General features: G+C 41.5%; 2 protein-coding genes and 1 long non-coding RNA gene across 3 annotated transcripts; 1 reads left to right on the forward strand and 2 right to left on the reverse strand.

Annotated features, from left to right (window-relative positions):
• The first annotated feature begins 1,051 nt into the window (after nt 1-1,051).
• Nucleotides 1,052-3,619, forward strand: LOC130696049 (uncharacterized). The gene is made up of 8 exons (XM_057519124.2): nt 1,052-1,201; nt 1,316-1,442; nt 1,538-1,623; nt 1,694-1,786; nt 1,857-1,919; nt 1,990-2,055; nt 2,138-2,267; nt 2,700-3,619. The coding sequence occupies exons 1-8, from the start codon at nt 1,121-1,123 to the stop codon at nt 2,870-2,872; spliced, it is 819 nt and encodes a 272-aa protein (XP_057375107.1). The 5' UTR covers nt 1,052-1,120; the 3' UTR covers nt 2,873-3,619.
• On the reverse strand, nt 3,191-5,946 carry LOC130696059 (uncharacterized). Its single transcript, XR_009002535.1, has 4 exons — nt 5,011-5,946; nt 4,815-4,941; nt 4,528-4,737; nt 3,191-4,439 (listed from the first exon to the last, which is right to left on the reverse strand). It is a non-coding gene; the product is annotated as an uncharacterized LOC130696059 (long non-coding RNA).
• A 273-nt stretch (nt 5,947-6,219) lies between these two features.
• Nucleotides 6,220-20,461, reverse strand: LOC130696026 (uncharacterized). Its single transcript, XM_057519090.2, has 11 exons — nt 20,011-20,461; nt 16,052-16,206; nt 14,051-14,258; nt 13,255-13,444; nt 13,051-13,167; nt 11,713-11,790; nt 11,173-11,287; nt 9,926-10,056; nt 9,413-9,847; nt 6,811-9,321; nt 6,220-6,698 (listed from the first exon to the last, which is right to left on the reverse strand). The coding sequence occupies exons 2-11, from the start codon at nt 16,074-16,076 to the stop codon at nt 6,609-6,611; spliced, it is 3,900 nt and encodes a 1,299-aa protein (XP_057375073.1). The 5' UTR covers nt 16,077-16,206; nt 20,011-20,461; the 3' UTR covers nt 6,220-6,608.
• Between the last annotated feature and the right edge of the window lie 571 nt (nt 20,462-21,032).

Raw genomic sequence — 21,032 nt, forward strand, 5'->3', positions numbered from 1 at the left:
TTCAGCAAAAATGACCCAAAAAATCGATGATGGCAGTGACTGACGTAAGTAGCAAGAAAATGCAAGCAATTCATTTTATTCTAAAAAAAAAATCCTACCTGAACTTGTTTATTTTTCATTTATTTACCTCGTCTAGATGCTCAGTATACTTTCGCAAACATACAGAGTCAACATCTATTTTCTTTCGCTTGGGGGGGGGCGCAGCTTCACTTTGTGAGAAACGCATCGGATGGAAGCTGAAAGTGTGTGTGTGTGTGTGTGTGTTGAAACTTTCTTTTAGCATTAAACCAAACACCAGACCGTTTCCCAAAAGCTTTTTAAAAATCTTTCCCACAGAGAAAAACGCCCGTCCAACTTAAATCATTTTTTTTTTTTTTACTGTGATGTTAGTTCCTTTTCCCGCCGCATATGAGACTTTAAAACTTCCGTCGGCTCTCTCTATTGGCTTCTACTTAATTGCACTTCACAGCTTGGTGATAACGACACCTAATATATTGCTGACTGTTGGTAATAGTGTCATCGATCACGCATTATCACGTTGTCGCCAATGCGACAACGTTGCAGATCCCCCCTTTTTTTGTTTCACGAACGCCGCCCTTCTCTGTGACCGGAAGATTCATTACAGTTCCCAAACGACAAGGAATTAAGAATTGGCGAAGGTTGCGGAGTGTATCTACACATTTTCATCCATTGTTTTGCGCGTTCATTGTTTACACAACGAGAAGCTGTTTTCAATCACTCGGATGCTCTTCCATCCGTCTAAAAATCACGGCGGATGCGTGTGTGCGATGTTGTTACAATCGTTTCACTTGTCCGCGCGGCCCTCCCTGCGAACTAAAACGGAAATGCGCAAGAATTTACAAGAAGAAATAAGCAAAATAAAAATTCTAAAAGCACCCATTGATTGTGTACGCATGCGCGTGCAACGTGAAGCTTCATGCGGTCCATATATTTAGAAGGCTGCAAAGACGAAGAGGTTGATCAGTACGCGGACTTCCAGCAGATCTACCTAAGCTGCTGGTAGCGTTTCGTCGCTTAATCAATTGTTTGCTCGGTTCTATTGTTCTTGCCATGTCGCGGTGTTGTTTTAACTCCCCAGTACTCTGAAAGACTTTTGCGAATGACGATGGCTCTCATCCAATTTTGCTGCTGTTGGAGCTCGCTCCGCAGCGGCTGCTATGCTAGCGCTGTCTACACTATGGTGAGTCATTCGCAAAGCCTTAACAAAACAAAAAGGGACGCTGTATTTAATAGAATGGCACACTAGTAATTGTGATCAGGTTACTCGTATGTCTAATAACCAGGTCGATTGTAGGTCTATTTCACCGTAACGATTACAATGGTGACGATATTTGGCGTAGCTGAAGGCGATTCAGAAGCGGCAGGATATGGTGAACAGCAAACAAGCACTTCTGCTACCAATCCGGCGGAAGATCTTGAAAGTATTTACATAAGCCTTTTGAACAAATTAAAATCGAAAAATTTTATTAAAAGTCCCCCCCCCCGCTCTCTCTCTCTCTTTTATGTCGAACAAAAGCGCTGAAAATTCTGAACATTTGTGTCGTCACTTTGTCAGCCATGGGATTGGTTTCCACTTTTTTACTCTTCTACGGTCTCGCCAAGGTAAATATAAGAAAGAAAAAAAAGCACGCGACTCAGTCATGGGGTACACATTGAATTCTATTTGGCCCAGAATCGATGTGCGTTCCTGCTTCCATGGATTGTGATTGTCTCGTGTACGACAGCTGTTGACCTGATATATGCTATTTACCTGCTCATTCACATGGTACGATAATTGAATTTTGAAATTGCTGTTTGCTCCATACATTATTTTCGTTTTTGCTACGTGTTCGCAGGAATCTTTAAATCCTATATCGGCGATGATCTTCACCAGTGATTTTGTATTAGTCATCGTCAATGTGGGTTTCCTTCTTAAATTCGCACGTATTCCGTGTGAAACATTTCTCAAAATTTTGAATTATTCAATAGGTTTACTGCATCCTTTGCGTCATCTCTCAATATCAGGAACTGAACCGAAATACATCCGCTCAGGCCGTGAGTTGTCGGACAATGACGTTACGCTAGTTTGTTTTTGTTTTTCTTAATATTCTTTTTCCTTATCTTGGAGCGGTTTCAGCAAGCTGAGGCTTTAGCTGTAAGCGGCGATTTGTTAGAAGCGAACAATTCGAGTCAACCGCCGCTGGAAGAGATCAAGTTGGGCGAAATTTTCGACAACTCTGATCCGCAAAGATGTCGCCCCGAATTAGGTAAGAACAAACTCAACCATCAAAACAATCCGCTATATAAATAAAAAAAAAACTAAATCCCAGCAAATGTTACGATACTTTGACGGAATTCAATCACGCCATCATAGGGTTTCAAAGAAAACCCGACGAAGGTTTTAATTAAGCGTCTTTGTTGACCCTCAGCAACGACATTCCTTACACGAGAAACTGTGCCCTTGTCAGTGCTTAATCTAATATTTCATCCCCACTCCCCCCGAAAAAAAACAACTGCATTAGCCTACAACACAATCAAGATATCGCATATCGATTCTCCTGTCACAACACTGACAGTCAAAAAGAAAAAAAAACGGAAATGAAAAGGGAACTTGTCTGTATTGCTTTGATTGCAGCAGTGCGGGGAAACTGTCTTTGGGAAGGGACATTGAGCTAAATTGGATTGTTCCTACGACTTAGATGCCGTTTGCGGAGAGGCCCTGTGGACTGGCTGTCGTCATCCGGACAACCAAGTCCGTAGACCGGCAGGAGCAGACGTTTGGCACGACACAGATGATGCCAATGTACAACAAGCCGATCATTCACAGCGACGCGTGACTTTTCAAAGTGGCCGATCAACAGACCGTTCCTAGTCAAAAGTGGGTCGTAAACTTTTTCTTTTTTTTTTTACGATGTCAGTGCACCGAACTTCTTCACTAACTGGCTCGTGTGTGCGGCGAAACAAGTTTCTTTTGCAGCTATACGTCAAAACTTTTGTGCACTTTCATGGAAGGAGCTTTCGACTTTGTGAATTTCCTAACAATACCCGCGCCCACCCTGTTTTTTTTTTTTCCAATATGGTGCAAAAGACGTGGTGTAAATAACGTGATTTAAGCAAAGAAAAAAATTAAAAGCTGTTCTTTTTGAAAAAAAAAACAACTTCCACGTCTCTGTGAGTGCCTTAGCTCTCGCAAAACTTGGATGGTGGAGAACACGATTTTTTTCACGACCAATCTTCATCCCCGCCAGGATAATCACGTTTCAAAATTCATACAATGATCTAACACTTTTTACACACACAAAAAATAAACTACTTGGAAAGTGTTTTGCATAGAAAAAGCGAACACCGTGTGAACAAATTCATAGGAAACAAACAAAAATAAGAAACTTACTACTTTAATGGATGAGACGAAGCTCCAGGAAAACAAAGTAGATGCACACACACACACACACACATATATATTCCTTGAAAAGATTGTTCACTGTGATTTGGATTGTTTTCTTATTTCCACGTATTTCTTTATTGGAGTGTGTACAACGCAAAGAATCAAAAACCTGTTACACGAGAAACATGTCAAAGCTTGCCACGTTCTTTTCAAATGGAACTTAATCTAATTACTAGCACTGGCAGCCATTAACTTGCAATAACAAAGAGGACAAAGGAAAAAAAAACAAGGTCCATTCTACTTTGTGTCGAGATAAAAACTGGCAAAACAAAAAAACATAATTACATTTATCGATTTTTTTCCTCCCCCCCCCTAACGCAGGAATGATGAGAAAACGCCCCATTTTGTTTGTCATTTCCTTACCTATCCTCCCGTCTGTCGTCAAAAAAAAAAAAATCGAAAATGACATTTATGTAACCAAGTGGTTTACGTTCAAAGTTTTCGTGCCGCAGGGCCTCCTTTTAATTTTCTTTTTAGCTTCTATCCTTTTTCTTGTTCGTCGAGAGAGGCTGTTGAACGATCTCAAGCGGAAGTGAAATTGATTTACTCCTGTCAGACCATCATCATGCACTCGTAGATTGGGTTTGGATGCAAACCGTGAAGAGAAATTTCTTTACGTGACTCTCCCAACGTCGTGCAAAAAAAAAAAACGAATGTCTCATCCACGACGAATCAGAATGCGTTTTTTTTTCGGATCGATTCCGGTCATTGGCAATGCGACCACGTAGTGCATCTATAGTTGGCTAAAATATACGACAAAGAAACGTGAACCCGAAGTGAGGTCCTTAATCAGCTATCTAGCCTAAGGCTGGATGCCAAACAGGACGTGAGTGAGTTAACTGAAGCATCGATTGTTTGAGATCAACGAAAGCAAAAAAGTTTTGCGCGGATGTCATTTCCAGCCAACTCGTGACGTCGTCATCGATCCGCTGGGCGTGAAACTCCTAAAGATTTCGCTCTTGTGCAAATGGAACAGATCCATCACTAGTCGGCGCTAGCAAGTGGGGAAATCATAGAAAAGAAAATGTTCGATATGAAGAAACATCAGAACTATTACATAACGAGCTGTTTACGCTCAGCACCTTGTGTGTGTCGCATTTTCCATAATAAACTGCGTTTTCGTTTTAAGACGAATCCAACTTTTATTTAGCCAAAGACATGGTTCTTTCATCTCTTAAAAAGGTGTCGATTTCTGAAGAATCGGTGCACTTTCTTTGAGTATATCCGATACGCAATGCAAGATTTATCTTTCCTCCTTTGTTATCGTTCCAGACGTACGCAACTCTGAAATTCTTTTCAACGCGTAGAGAAATGTTTTGACATTTTTTTTTTTTTTTTAACTGTTTAAAAATGAAATTTATTGTCATACCTCACGTGTGGTGAATAGGATGCGTAGATTGTCCAGCGATATCTCCGCAAACTTGTACTAGTAATAGTTTGTATGAGGTTGACGAAGTCCGTACATGTCGACTGTGATTGAGCATATTCACCGTCTTCTAAGAATCAATCGATTCAATACACAACTTGATACCGGAGCTTTTTTTAAAACATCTTGAAGTACTCACGTATTTTCGCAGAATGTCCTCCTTCAATCGACAAAGCAATCGTCTTTTTTCAAGCGAACACGGAATCGATCGTTTAATCTCCTTTTTTTTTCTTTCGATTCATTGCATTTTTCGCAATGGATCATTCTTCAGAAAAATTTATCTACAGACGATAACGTAAACGGGCAGGATTCCAATTTTGCAGCCGATGGACATAAAAGAGGAATGTGTGTATTTGTGTGTTCATATCTAACGACGCCTATATAATCAATCTGATTTCAGGTTCTCGCTTTATATAGAACGGCACGTTATTGATCTGGCCACACAGGACATTGTTCATCAAATCGCCTTGCGGTTGGATGCCAAACTTTTTTTTTCTTTTAAAGAAATGCAAACGGTAATGAAAAATAAGACGCAGCCATCCATAAAGCTTGCCTTTATGAATGATTATCTTTTCTCGTAACAAACAAAATTGAAGTTGGCTGCCTTCATTAAAGAACGTGAATAATTCTAGGTGTAAAAGGCAAGAAAAAAAAATAAACGAATCCATGTAATGGTCACAATCGACCATTGGCGGAATCCTAAAAGCCCAAGATCTTGGGATATTGAACTCTGTCCGTGTTCTTCAAATAGATACGAAAGCACAACTGTGTTCAGCTTCAAAGGCCAAAAACTTTTCTTTTTTGCCTGCAGGGATGTTCAATAGCGCAACATCAAAGCTGCAAATGAAAAGCATGGCAACTTACCCCCGGCAGTATACCACCGCCTCTCTTGCATTATCTTCTTACTCCATGACATCCTTTGTGGAATTCGGCCTCCTAGTCTTTTGCGTCGTCATGGCAAGCTTCCCTCCGACTAGGTCTATTTCCTCTTGAAAGATGCATGTCGTTATTTGTTCTACAAAAGCAAATAGAAAGTGAACATGAATAAAAATAAAAAATAAAATAAACGGAAGGAAAGCACTTATCTGTAATTAGATTTCATCTGATGTCAGAAGCTGGTCGCAGTACCTTCAGTTCAAATCCGACTCTACTTTATGCGACAGGCAGATGCGGAAATCCAATCTAAAAAAAAAAAAACGCTGGCACGATCGATATCGAATCGAACAGCGTCTCAACGATTATCTTTTCTTTCCTTTGTTTGCAAAGAGTTGATTTGTATTCTTCAAAAACAAAATATATATATATATATGTATATATATATAATCACGTATGTATATATATAGTATGTATAATAAACCCATGTCGTAAAATAATGTGTAACAATTGTTGATAAAAACACACAGCACAAAATTCCAAAGCGTCAATAGAAAAAAAAAAAAAAAAAAAAAAACAAAAGAATGATGAAACATAAAAAAAAAAAAGGGGGAAAAATAGCCGGGGCTGGATACCAACAGCACCGAGGCGATTATGAATGACATGATGTGGTGGGTTTTAGTAAGATGTAGGGCGAAGGGACGGAGGGAGATATAGAGGAGAAAAGCACATGTAAAAAAAAAATTGTTTTTAACTTTACACGAAAGAGAAAAGAGAAATGATCAACGTCAAAATCAACGATTGATGATTACATCATCAACTGAAAAAGAAAAGGAGACAGGTTTTTTGTCTTTTCCGGGTTACTCACGTCACTTGCAAACGTTGAAAATTATTAACCATATCAAGCACTTTAGATTGCCTGATAGGTGGTGCTGCAGTCGCCGCTTTCACCTCCTTTCATAAACGAGCAACAAATTAAATACAAAAATGGAAGACAATTAATACAATAATTAAACATTGAAACAAAAAAAAAAAAACTATGTAATTTGCATATAGGGTCACGTACCTCATCTATGGATTTAGCAACGAATCTGTTGGAGGATAAGAACCGGTCAGACGGTCGCGATTTTGGTTGATGCTTCTTCCAGACCGTTTCATCCTGTGACATCGTGCTGGATTCGATAATCCGGTTAGTGTCACTGGCGCATTCTTCAAAGATCGGGTCAGTCTGAGACGGGCTAATCGGACTGCTGTCCTTGGAGCTTTGCTCCGCCGGATCACTGGAGTTCTTGTCCTCGGTCGGAAGGCGAATGAGGAGCGGAACAAACGGACGGATGCTCGAATGATCGGTCGTAGGAGCCGATTCTTGAATGGTAGACCGAAAGAAAGGTTGAACCCTACCGGATGATTTCAAAAATCGATCGGTCGGAGGTTCGATTAAGGCCGGCTTTTCTCCTATCATCGTGCGGATGGCTACGGGAGGTTTAGCAATCTTTTTCAACGGCATCTTTTCTTTAGAGAGATCCACTTTTTCGACTGACTGGCCAATGACATCGGCAGGAGAAACAGTCATATCCTCCTTGGTGACGCATTCCATCAAAGCCGGTCTGCACGGCGGTATCGATCCGCTCAAAACTTCATTTCTCGCCTCGGCACTGCCGCCCTCCACCGCATCCGTCAGGTCCTTGCTGTCCCTGACTTTCACCGACCGTCGAGCGAAGACTTTCAACAATTCAGACGTCTCTTCCTTGGCGGGCGTCTTCGGCCGCAATTTGACCGGTTCGACGGGCGCCGCGCTTTCTGTTTCTTCCGGTTTGACGGCATCCGGCGGCGGCTCCGGTTCGACGTGCTGACTTCTGACCAGCGCCACTTTGTTCTGGCGATCCTTCTCCTCTTTCGTTTGCCACGGACGGGCAGATAATTTAGCCATCAGCTGTTGCGGCGGGAGAGACGCCGGAATTCCTTCGCCATCGACGCCACCCATCCGCACGGACATGATGAAAGGTCTCGGCGCTTGAAACGTTTCGGACAGTTTCCGAACGGCCGGCATTTCGGGAGCGAAGCTCTGGTTGGCGGATAGAGAAGCCTCGCTATTCGGGGTGCTCATACTGCGCTTGTATTTCGCATCCGGCGGATTTTGAACTCGCACAGACATGGAGAACATGGCGGGCGTGTCGGCCGCAGCCGCCAGCTGACGATTCTCCCACGACTTGTGTTTGGGTGGCTTAGCCGACTCATCGGGCGATGGCGCCTTCACGCGGATCTCGGCCTCTTGCAACGCGTTCGATCCGCACGGATGGATGACTGGGCTCGTTGGAATCGGCTCCTCGTTGCGCACTGATTCCAAAACATTGCCTGGATGACTAGACGGGGAATCAGCTGTGGTCGTATTATTAATAGGTACACAATCCGCAGACAACGCGTTTTGTTGCTCCTCCGCATCGGCTTTGTAATCCGCCCAGTCCGGATGATGTTGAATCGTCTCCTTGTGATCGTCGACGATGAGAACATCGTCCCGCACGTCTTTCTCTTCCGTCGATTGAACGGAGACGCTGTTCATGGATCCATTCGTGTCGGCCGCATCGTCCCCGTCCGAGATGTTCAAACTGCTCGTCGAATTCGAAAGGCTTCCGGACGATTCGCGCTGGCCGCTGCCGTCAGACAAATGAAGCTGGTCAGACGATTGGCTGATGCGCTTCGGATTGAAACTGTGGATCGTCTTCTTCAAACCTTCGTTGGAAAACTTGAGAATTTCAAACGATCGGCGCAGATTCTCGCCGGCCACCGTGTCCGACGGCGGCTTTAGAACGGGCGAGGCCTTCTTCAACGTGAACTCTTGATTGATGTTCACCGGAAGGCTCTTCATCGAGTTCTCTAAATTGAGAGACAGGCCAGACTTGCGTTCAGAGTCTTTCTCATCGGCCCGGAAATGATAGGAACGAGTGGGCGAGATGGTCGGTTCCTGCTTGTCCCATTCATCATCCGATATTTCGAGGCCGTTGCCAATGCGGGCCACACGACGTTGATAAGGCGACAATCCGGCAATGTGGATGCGATGATGTCGGGCTGGAGTAGGGGACATTTTCAGACCGTCTTCCGTCCTGCTGGCTTTGGGCGATGCCACGGGGGCTCGCACGTGAAAATCAGCGTCCGCCCATTTTTCAAGCAAACGGTTCGATTGCGTGGCTGGGACGGACCGGCTCGAAGGCGGAGCGTAGCTGTAAGGCTGATTAGGGACGGTCCAATCAATCTCCATTTCTTCTTCATCGTCATGGTTGCGAAATACGGTTCTCGGCTTGGGAACGGGAAGCGCTTCGGACGGGACGGCCGCTGGCGAAGGAGTGCGGCTTTCGGGTATGTGGGACGGCACGGGCGAAGGCGGATTCTTTTTACGCAAGCGGCGGCTGCTCCTCCGCGAGCCGAAAATCCTGGACAGGAACGGCGGGGATGAGTCCTCTTTATTGGCACTGACGTCGCTCCTCTTCCTCTTCTCCTCCTTGTCACGTTTGATTTTGCGCAAATCTTTGCGCTTCACTTCGGCCGGTTCCGCTTGTTGCTGCAGCCCTTTCGATTCCACCTTGAACAAATTCAAACGTTTCATTCCCAATTTTTTTTATTCATCATTTTCATTTTTATGTAGAACAAAACAAGAGCTGCGCTCGATTTACCTGATCAGCATTGGCTGGCGCTTCTTTCTCAGAGTTGTCTCTCTTGTGGAAGAGTTTGCCCTCTTTGGTGCGGCGCCAAAAGACGGCCACTTCGTGCTGGATCTTCTTCTCGACGCTAGACTTGCTCCGGGCAAGTTTGACCGACGAAGATCCAGCCGATGGCTTCGGGCTGCTGCTGCTGCTGTTGGGATCGACATGGCCGCCGCCGCCGCTAACAGCGGACGCTGGCAAAACCGGAGCCTCTCGAATGGCACTGTCTTCCGTTCGCGATAGGGAAATGGAGCGCTGCTTGTAGGACGATCCGGAAACAGGTTCCGATCTCAATAGTCTGCCAATGCGACTCTTGCGCTCGGGCACCGATGGATGTGGCTGAACCGCGTCCCCTGAAGGATGACTCGTCCATGCCAAATCGTCTTCGATCGGACCTTCCGCCAACTGGAATTATTTATTCAAAGACAAGTTTGCATTTTTAATTATATTTGCATGGCTGAAAATTTGTTTGAATAATAGAACCTGTGGCAACTGACGAGGTCTAGCAGGTGCGTGATTTCTTTTAGGTCTGATGGATATTTTATGTCTTGCGGCGCTATGGTTTAATGCAGTCGCCATTCCTAGTAATCCGTCGTCTCCGCCATCCGCCCGACCTACACAAATCATCATATTTTATTTATTTCTTTTTTTGGGAAGAAAGTAAATAAAAAAAAAAAGAAAAATGAAATAGAATCATATGGCTGTTCTTTGAAGGTTTACAGTGTCTTTCGCCTTACTTTCCACAATGGCACAAGTGAGTCGATCGATTTTCTTTTATTTATTGTTTTCAATTCCTAGTATTTTTACTACGGATCCGGCATTTTGCCAGATATCGCTCCATTGGAGCGCACCGAAAATGGGATTGCTTGCAAAAAAATATGGCGTGTTATTTTCTATTCTGTAAAGGGACGGTTGGACTTTTGTAAAAAATGGGCCGTGTTGAATCGGTTGGTTTTCCTATTCCTTATTTTTTTTTTTTATGAAATGTTGACAAGCTTCGCCTGCCACGTAGGTCATGTAAAATATATGCTAAATAGATTTTTTTTTTTATCGTGGGGAATGGATCGACAAAAATGCCCTCGAGCTGTCATCTGGCCAGCTGCCGGAATACATTTTTGACGAGTATACAGTTACATTTGTGTTTTGTTTTTTTTCTTTCGATTTTCTTTTCGTCAGGTATGGCTTGTAAAATATAGCCTAGAGTTAGTAGAAGCAGAACGAAGACCTCGGCAATAGTCTCGCTATGTTGGAGTGCGCAATCCAGCGAATCCTCTTTTTTTTTTCAAATCGATACGCACCTGCTTTTTACTTTTAACCAAAAAAAAATTCCAAATTTCGAATCACTTTCGTCCCAAAATAAAATGCCTCGAGTGTGAAATAAAAACGGAGATAGAACGTTCCAAAATTTTCGTGTGAGAAAAACAAAAATTTAATCCTCCCCACTTTATCACTGTTTAATAGATAGGATTTGAAACAAAAAAATGTTGAGTTTTCCCGTCTCACTCGGTTGGTTCCATTTTTATAGCGCGCTGCGTGCGGACGCAGCAGCAGCAAACAAGCCGCACACAATTACACGCAAGGCCCCGTACGATCGGAAAGGGTCATTGCTACCATCCGCATCTTCACATGGGTCCGCAAAACTTGCTACCAGTACGCGTTTCTTTTCTGACCATCTGGAGCCCTCCCCCACAACGGAAAAAAAAAAAAATAATAATAACGTGTGTGTATACCTTCCGTAATGTTTTCTGTGGTGTTGTTGCTGCCGGCCCTCTGAAATACTTTGCCCGACTGTTGCTGAGGCTGTGCCTGTTGTTGTTGCTGATTGCGTATACTGACAAATGGCGTCTGTTAAGAATACAAAAATAAAAAATGGTGTTGTTAAATAATTTTTTTTTGGTACGTTTTTAACAGTTTTAAAGCCACAAAGTGTAGGCACTCTCTCTCCTTAAAAAGAGTGGGGGTGGAGGCAGAGAGAGAGAGAAAAAAAAGGAAATCGAGGTTTAAATTGTCTCATCTCTTTTCTCTTTCCAGTTTGAACTAATTACTGAGAAAACGGAACAGGTACTGGAGAAAATGACAAGAGAGAAAAAAAAAACTCTGATTCTAAACAAACAATAAGACGAAAAAGAAAGTTGTGATTGTGATCTGCAAGCGCTCGCACAAATACATTAGCCATCAAAAAAAAAAAAAAAAAGCTAATGATTCATTTAACGGCACTACCTACACAATTACAACGTTACACAAAACAAATAACAAGCGAAAAGCGTTACCTCGTCCAGCTCGCAACTGTTGATGCTGAGCAACGACGGGTCACTTCCACCACCGCTGTGCGCCGTGTTGTTGTGAATCTGTGAACAGACCAACAAAATTTTGTTGTTCCACCCCAAAAAGAAAAACATGTTTAAAGAAAGACATTCTTTTTTTTTTTTTTGTTCTGATTGGCAGCATAGAAATCCAATTAAAAACACAACATTTTTCCCATTGCGGACGTTGATTTGATTCACCTTGTTAACGAGTCGCATTTTTTTCTTCAAAAAATCGATCGAGGAAAATTCTAAACAAAGAAGCGGCACATAGATAACACACGCGATTCTTCTTGTCTAATTACAACACCGGCTCAACATGATGAGTCCTCTTCTTTAAAAAAAAAAAAAAAAAATAAAATAAAAAAAAAAAGGTAACTGATGATCTGAACACGACAAGCCCGACGAAGAGCTTCGGGCCGACTGCTGAATTTTTTTTTTTTAAGTCAATTTGAACTTGAAAAAAGCATTTCTAACAATAAGGGAGAGCCCGCAACTCTTTCCAACTGTTGAGCTCTGCTGAAGCGTCACATGGTAAGAGCGGTAACGAGTTCCTTCACTTCTATCTTTATTTATTTCTAGTTTTTTTTTTCCCTTTTAGCGCTTCTGCTGCTGCTTCATTGCAATGGCCGCGCCCGCCGACCGTTAGATCTACCTCATCACGCTGCCCACCTGGTGTACAGCCACATCTCTTTTTCGCATGTGTTATTTCGTGTAATACCATGGTCGTTCAGGTTCCGCTGCCCTGGCCGACATAAAACAGACGGTAAATATATATATATATATAGTTTTTTTTTTGTTCTGAGAAAGAATATTGTGTTTTAATAAAGATCAGCCGTTTTAGCAGACGATGTTTTCGTACATTTTCAGGCCATTCGAGCGTTTTTCTGTGTATCGCTTTTCTACGCTTCATCGAGTTTTTACGGCAAAAGTCAATTGATTTTAATTCTGTGATGACACTGTGCGACTCAAATTGAATGGTCCCTTTAAGAATTTCGTGTTTCCCCTTCTGATAACAGTAAAAACAAAAACAAAAAAAAAGCTATTTCCCACGAAGATCGCGCTGGAGAAAGAAAATTACGTTTCCAGATTTTGAAAACAAATTGAAATGTTTTCTTTGTTTTGTTTTGTTTTCAAATCAAACACCATCCGTCAATCCGTCCAATGGACAAAGACAAAGATAACGGATGGTATTTCCCTTTGCGTTTTCAGGTTTGTTTCATTGGAAAAAAAGAAACGTGTCGACAGAGCCATCTATCATTAAATAGCGACACTTTGACAGCATTTTAAACATTGTACACATACCGAATAGTCGACAAGGACCCGGGCCGTCGTGGGCGTTGCATTGACGGGCGAACGAGGTAGACCTTCATCATCTTCAGCTGAACGATGTCTTCCACCAATGGCTGCTCTCAGCTCGCTCTAATCCATTCAAATGTATTCAAAAATCATCACTTAAATAGAGAGGAAGAACAACAACAACAAAAAAAATTGTTCAGCTATTTATACCATGTATTGAAGTGAGGCGGATGACGGAAGACTTTCGGCAGCCGCTTGATTCCGGTGCTGGGTAAAATAAGCATCGGATTCCGGGGAAATGTCCAGCCCAAAGACGGAGTCATGTGAAACGCTCAAACCGGCGCCTAGGGACCCGGCCACCGATGCCGTTCGGTTCTTCGTTGCCGTGCAATTGTGGCCACTGCCAAATAAAGTAACAAGAAACACCAATCAATCAATGTCTTTCTCGAGACCCTTGTCATCCATCACATGCCCGCCTTCTCTATCTATATATCTCTCTTTATTTTTTTTCGTATTTCTTTTTTTTTTTTCTACCTCCTGCGTTCATCATCATCTTTCATACAAACAGAGAACATCCAATAATTTTTCGCTTCTTCTTGCGCTCGGTCAAAGATAATAAACACGAATTACAATTTTTTTTTTCTCTATTTAATTACGTGCCCAAAGACTAATCTGCCCTTCATGTCCATATGCTACTTTTCTTTTTTAAAGCTTCTTAAGAAGAAGGCCCCAACATTTTCCAACGAAAAATGCTTGTCTCTCTCTCTCTCTCTCTTGCCCCATTTTTAATGTCGCGGTTGAAATGTCGCCCTTCTTTTGTCTATTAAATAATTCTTCCGGCTCGCTACCACTGGAACATTTAACTCCCTTTAGGCTAAATTTCGTTTTTCTTTTTCTTTATAAGAACAATAAAAAAAAAAAAAATTTTCTTTGTGTGTGCGCGTTCTTTTGATTTTTTCACAATTTTGTAATCATTTGTAATTTCTTGTAATTTTTTCTTTCGTACCTTGCGGGAATGGGTTGCGGTTCGGTCGTTAGCAGCTCGCTGGTGGACCGACTTCGAGAAGAGCCGGCCAAGCCGAAGACGCCGCTCAGTCTGGAAGTGCTGGAACTTTGACCTTTCGACACCGGCTGATGATCGCTGGCTGTGGAATTCTTGCGCTGGAACATGCGCCGTAGATTCTCCCACGGTTTGAAACGTTTCCGTTTACTCTCTGAAAATTCAAATCAAATTGTTGATTCAATAATCGATTTAAATTGCTATTCATTATAGATGATTTATCAGTTTAGGTTCATTCAGGCCGTACTCGAAACGCTAATGCTCCATTGCATCTCGCTTTTCAATTGTTTTTTGGGTTTTTGTTTTGTGTTGACCAACATCTCCGCTAGATGACCTTTTGTTTACCACCTGAATTTCACGGCCGTTACAGTTTCATTTACCCGGATTTCGACTTGACATTTCAACGAGAAAGTTCAACAGCGATGATGAATTGATACGAACGTCAACAGGTTCGCCAGTTTTTAAAAAGGACTCGATTTTCCACAATTGTTTCTCTTTTTTTTTTTTATCGCGCTGAAAACAAATTAAGGGAACGTGGGGTGCTGCAATGACGCAACAACGGAAGAAACGAGATACATAAAAAAAAATAAAAAATAAAGTAGAAAGAGCAGTTTCGAAAATGTTGGGTTTAAAGTCCCTCTTTTTATCAGCAAGGGATGACGGATTTAAACGTTCAAATTCCACTTTTTTTTTTCTCGCCTGATTTTCAGGTGCGTCATCATCATTCGTGGACGCCACTATATGGTGGGTAGGTTGTTTCCGCACGAAGGACACAACAATTGAGTTCGGGAAGCCGGGGAAATAAAAAAAAAAAAAAAGAGAGATTGTGTTGGACCCGCTCGAGTGGAAGAACGTGAGCTCGTTAAGACCTAAAAAAACTGGGCAAGGTAACGCGCGCGACGCAATAGCAGGTATTATGATGACTCTACCGGCAGAGTGCAAAGTCGTGAAGAAAAAGAAAAAAAATGCGTAATTCCCAAATAGGATTTTAAAAAATGGAGGAGTAAAAAAGAAAAAAAAAAACGAACAAATCTATTACGTTAAGGTAACTCTCTATAGTCGAACCCACAGACGGACGTCACGAAAAAAAAAAAAAAGAATCAGCTTATACCTGTATAATACATTAGATTTGTAAGGTTTCAAATGACGTCAACATGTAATTCGAATTTTATTACGCCTCAAATAGTAAGGTGGAATTTGTGTTCACCCCGTTACCTTTAATCTCGACGGTCGTACTGTCGGCCATCGTTGGATATTTTCTCCAGAGTCGTTTTCAGAAAGTTCCCTTATTTTGGAAAAAAAAAGAGGGGAGAAAACTAAAAAATTCCGGCGACACAATGAAATGAGAAAATCGAACTGGGAAAAGAGAGAGAGAGAGAGAGAAATCTCTTTTAACTCAAAACACACAAAAAAAACCGGTTGGTTAGTTATGCTCTCCACCTAAAAAAGCTCTCCCTTAAAAAACGTTTCCACTCAAATCAGCTGATCAACCAACGGACAAATAAAAAACAGAAAAACAAAAACTGTGTTGTCCCAGCATATGGAAGCGCAACGTACTGTTACGTGGCATAGCCTACGCTGTTTAATCTATATATCATATCGCCAGAGACGGACCAAAAAAGCCAGCTGCATTATTTTTTCCTGGCGGGCTGATAGCGCGCGCTATCTTTTCTCGAACTTTAGCCATTCCCCAATGCCAGTCAAAAATGCCTTCTTTATCGCATTTGTACACGTAATAAGTGCCTCACAATTTTCTTTTACGAGTTCACCTTCTTTGATGATGCCACCATAATTTCATTGGAAACGAAGTGGAAAAAAATTTCCGCTCGCATAATTGTTCGCATAAGTGCTTCACGTCAGTCACGATTTTGAACATGTTATGCAAATTTTTATGTTTTTTTTTTCTGAAATAAAAAAAATATTTTTAGAAAAAAATAAATGATTTACCTCTGGGTTGTCGATGAATCTCCATCCTCGACTGGTACGAAGAGCGCAATAGAATAACAACAAACTCGATTCGTGCGTGCTCCCTTCCTCGCTGCGATGCAAAGCGCTGATGGCATCAACTGCGCAACATTGTTTAGCCTCGTCCACGCCCTTTTCTGAAATATAAAAATATTTAAAAAAAAAATTATTGTTGTTATGATTAATGCATCGAATGTTGTCCTGCATCTTTCTTTGTTACACGTCGAAGAGATCAACACAAAATAGAGACTGTGCGTACAGATAAGGTTTGATGAATAGGTATAAAATAAAAAAAGGGGAGCGCTCTCCTCCTCGTCCCTGTGTGTGTGTGTGTGGTAAGTGCATCCTATAAAGGTCGATGGACTGTGAATGCAACTGGCTAATAATAGCCGCTAGCTGATTGGTTGTCCCCCGTGACTATCCGTGCGCGTTCTAGTGTAGTTGCCGGCTATATAGCGCACACTGCCAAACAACATGATCCAACAGATGGTCTCATCCGTGCGCCCACAAGCTCAACAAAAAAAAACATATTGCCAACATAAAAAATTTTTATTTGATTCTTTTTCGTTCGTGAAATTAGCTGCTAGCGATAGTTGATGACTCCCGGAAGAGAGACAGACACAGCAAAATAAATATACTTTTACGTATATATATCGGTCCGTTCCTTTGATTTGTTTAGCGAGTTTAAACACGCACATCGACGTGGATTAAGTTAAAACATTAACGGCACACACAAAGAGAATCAGACAATCCAAAAATGTTTCTCTTTTCGAGTGTCGAAAAACCTTCAGGCATATTTCCGATTGAGCAAAAAAAAAAAAAATGAATGTTCCAGACGAGCAGACTCACGCTACCTTCCACTTTACCACGGCTCTCGTGAAAAAGAAAAATGACTGAAAGCTAAACACAAGAATAAAAGGTTTCGACCTTGGTTGTTTTCGTGTTGTTACATCCTTTCCTCCTTTTTTTTTTTTTTCATTATTATTATTTTTTTGTTTCTAACACACACAGAAAAAAATATAATAAATGCCATCGGACGTTTTAGCTGCTGGATGATGCTCGTTTTTTTTTTTTTTGCATTTGTTTTCCCTTCATTTTCATCCGCTTTTCTTTGTGCTTCTGTTTATTATTCTTTGTCCGTGATTTGCTTGCGGTCAAATGTTCTTCCACGCGCGGCCCCGTGATTGCGCACGCTGTACAAAACGACACATGCGTTACACACACACGTATCCCCTTCAAAAATAAAATCATGGAACTCTGGTGACGGTGGATGCTGCACCTTTTTGCTGTGTACTCCATTAAAATGGAAAATATCCCCTGATGCAATACACACCCGCGGCCCTTTTATTATAGTTGTATATTTTTATGCAGCTGCGGGATCTCCACGCTATTTTACTTTTAGAAAAAAAAAACGAGAAAAAAGAAGAAAAAAAAAATGGAAAAACACGCAATCAAGAGAAAAAACCTTCACCTGTCGATGGTTTTGGGGGTCGAAACAATTTCCTTTTTCCCTTCATCTGACGCGCTGAATCTCTACGAACGAAAAAAAAGGAAAACATTTCCGGAATTGACACACGTGAAAAACATGTTTCTCTCCTCCCCGTTTCACTTTCCCGACCAAAAAGAAAAACTAGTCCAAATGAAGAGGAGAAAAATAAAAGAATGTCGTTCCTTGTCACTTCAAACAAAAAATTAAATAATAAAAACAAAGGGGGGGGGGGGGGGAGGGAAGGTAGACAAACATTCTTTTCTGTTTCTATTTTTGTCTCCAGTTGTGTTCCAGACATCATTGAAAACCGCCATATGGTTTAGTTGTTCACCCTTGCCCTTTAAGAACATTTTTTTTTTGTCTTTTTTCTTCCCTCCGTTCAACTTCAAAAACTAGTTTTTAAAAAAAAGGGCATCCGCCGGAATGTTCCTGTTTCTCCCCCCCCCCCCCATCTCCGGGAGTGCAGCATCTTGGGAGAAACAGTTGCAGCTATATACTACATACTATATTTATATACATATGCACGCAACATTTCTTTTCCGAAGATAGTAAAAAAAGACAGTGCAGAGGGAGAGAATCTATTTGCGGCGGCTACACAAAAAAATGCCCCCACCGTTGGTTTATGTACGTTTGACCTTTTTTTTTAAATCTGGCGCCATTGTGTCGTCAGGCAGAAGAACAAAAAATTTAAAGAAAAATATCTTCGATCTGCCTTGAAGAAAAAAAAAAGAGATCCTCCTCCTCTTTTGTGCATCACGATCAGTCTTCAAATCGTGTCTGATGGGAGTTATTTTTTTTGTAAGCAAAAAGATGAGCAAAACCCTTCATCGTATAGTTGTGTCCTTTTTCCCGATAAAGCGAAAACTGCGTGAAACCCCAAACCGAAGAAAAATCTATTCCTTTCACGAAAGCAGTCTATCCAAATGAGAGAAAGAGTCGTTTCTCCTATAAAAGGATTTTGCAGTCAAACCCGATCTTTTTTTTTTAATGCCACGGCTAGGAAAATGGATGGCCCTCCTCCCGAACGTGAAATATAATCACCCCAAGACCTCACACACACGTAGACATACACACCTTGAAAAAATAAAATAAAATAAACAAAAAGACTTTCATTTCTTTTTGCCTATCCTATAATAGATATTTGTCACGAAAAAAGAACGAACTCAAAATTGCTTTTAAATTAAATTAGAATAATTATGTATACAAATACCCCGACCTAAGGGTGGCGGCACACTACACACAGGCGATCGCGTACACAAAGAAGATCGTGTGAATCCCAAACTATTTTTTTTTTTTTACTTCGAAAAGAGCCCCTAACACAAAAGTGGATAGGTGTGTGTGAGATGGAAGTGGGTAGATAAGATACAAGCCCTCGACGGCCAGCAGCGGGCCCACACAGTTGTCCGCCTCCGTTACCGTGCTGCTGTGTTAATAACGGCATCCCCCCTTTTATTTTTTCTTTAAACATGATTTAAGAATAAGATGGACGCTTACGGCACAAGTCTCATGGCATAACAGATGCTTTCACGGCCATCCCTTTTTTTTTTCATCCTTTAAAGACAAGCAACGACCAATGCCATTTTTCCCCGAGACTGATCACGAGAAATATGGTGCGCTTGGCCAAATACGGGATCTTGCGGCTGAACAAAAAATACAGACTAGTGTTGTAGTTTCGGTTCGTTTCCAACCAACTTGTTTGCACCGGGCGTGAGAAGGGAAATCAATCAACCTCAATTCATACTGTTATAGCTTGATCCTCAAACTACAACAACAAACTCGTTGTACTGATTGCTACCAAAAGGTTAAAAAAGAAAAAGAAAAAAAAAAAGAAAAACTGGGAGAGAAAGTGGGAATCTACGACACTGATTTGGACAAGATAAAAACGACTTTTGACAATGTTCCGGTTCGTTCTTTTTCATTTTGTAAAATGAAAAGCTCACGAAAGGGCGGGTTCCGTTTAACTTTGAACAAGGGCCTTTCTAAAAAAGAAATGGGAAAAATGTCTTGTGTTTTACACGAAATAGAAGAAATGCTTTTGGTGGTTCCTAGCTGCTCTGACTAATCATTCCAGCTTCTCTTATTCTCTTTTGATTTTTTTTTTTTTTTTACAATACCGAAAGGAATTTTCGGTGGGCGTCGACAGCTCGTGTTCCCTTTGTGAGAACGATCGGGACGATAAAAAGAATATACTGAAGGCAAATAGTTGTGCAATGCGAAATTCTAGCGTTTCGTTTAAGAAGAAAAAAAAAGGGAAACGTGGCAAGAAAGAGATACGCATCATTTCACTCTTAAAACGAAAAACAATTTTCTCGAGATCAAATGAACAGACGAGGTCATTCGTTTAACAATGCGAGGATGACGAAGGAGAAAAAAAGGAAATGAATGGAATGTTTTTTTTTAACTGCGATGATGACGTGTTGTATACCAAAATGGTGATGACAAATCGACTCACCTTGGGGAGAAAGAAACAGAAGAAAGGGAAATTCTGTTTGCTGGCTTCCCAATGCAGTTATACGTTGATGTCACTGAAAATTTCCAAAAGGGAAAAACGTTGTCAGAGCCATGGATGTTGAGGGCGGACAGATGTGTCGTATAAACTCGAATGGCCTTACAGCTGCAACTGAACGTTGAACTAGTGCAATGAGTTCACTTTTGCCTGTGTGCAAACACACAGATACATTCACTCACTGCTGACCAACAGAACACACACACACACAGACCCATACACGACCACGGGTATTTGAACAGTATAACAAACCCCGTTCAGGAACGTCAAGAGAGAACTGAGCACTGCACGCGGTAAACGCGCGCTGGCAGACGATTGTCGACTCCCGCCAGTCGTGGAGCTGCAGTCTCCATTTGTGTGGGATTATGTGGGCATGCACAAATACTCCCCTATCGTCCCACCCCCCTGGCTTGCATCTCGCTCACCCAAAAGGACGGCCTGGAGGGTTGGGTGGACACACTGAAAACCCCCTCGTGAAGTCACGTTACCATGCTGAAATGCACGAGGAGGAGGAACGGTGGGAGAAACTCTTGTTGCTCTTTTGTTGGTAATTGTCTATTACCATTTGCCACTTTCGTCTGTAATACGAGTCGCATGGCTGCCATCTAGCAACCAGATTTGGCAACACTGCTCTAAATTAACAATCCAATTTGGCAACCACGTCAAACATTTCCTTAGAAAAACAAAATAGGGTTTATAAGCATAAAAAAAAATAGAAATATTTTTTGAATTTTTTATTTTAAATAGTATCAATAGCTACAAAAGAATTATTTTTTCTATTTTCATCATGTTCATCTTTTAACAACAAATTATATATACATGTATATCAGTCTAGGAACATTTTTTTTTTAATTTTGAATTTTCATCTGTTATTATTAAACTTTTAATTCAAGAACTTATTATTTATAGCAAAATGTAATTACTTAAAATAATATACTTGGCGTTGATAATTTAAAACTGGCAACGTC

The sequence above is a fragment of the Daphnia carinata genome, chromosome 5 (assembly GCF_022539665.2).
Source record: "Daphnia carinata strain CSIRO-1 chromosome 5, CSIRO_AGI_Dcar_HiC_V3, whole genome shotgun sequence".
NCBI classification, from domain to species: domain Eukaryota; kingdom Metazoa; phylum Arthropoda; class Branchiopoda; order Diplostraca; family Daphniidae; genus Daphnia; species Daphnia carinata.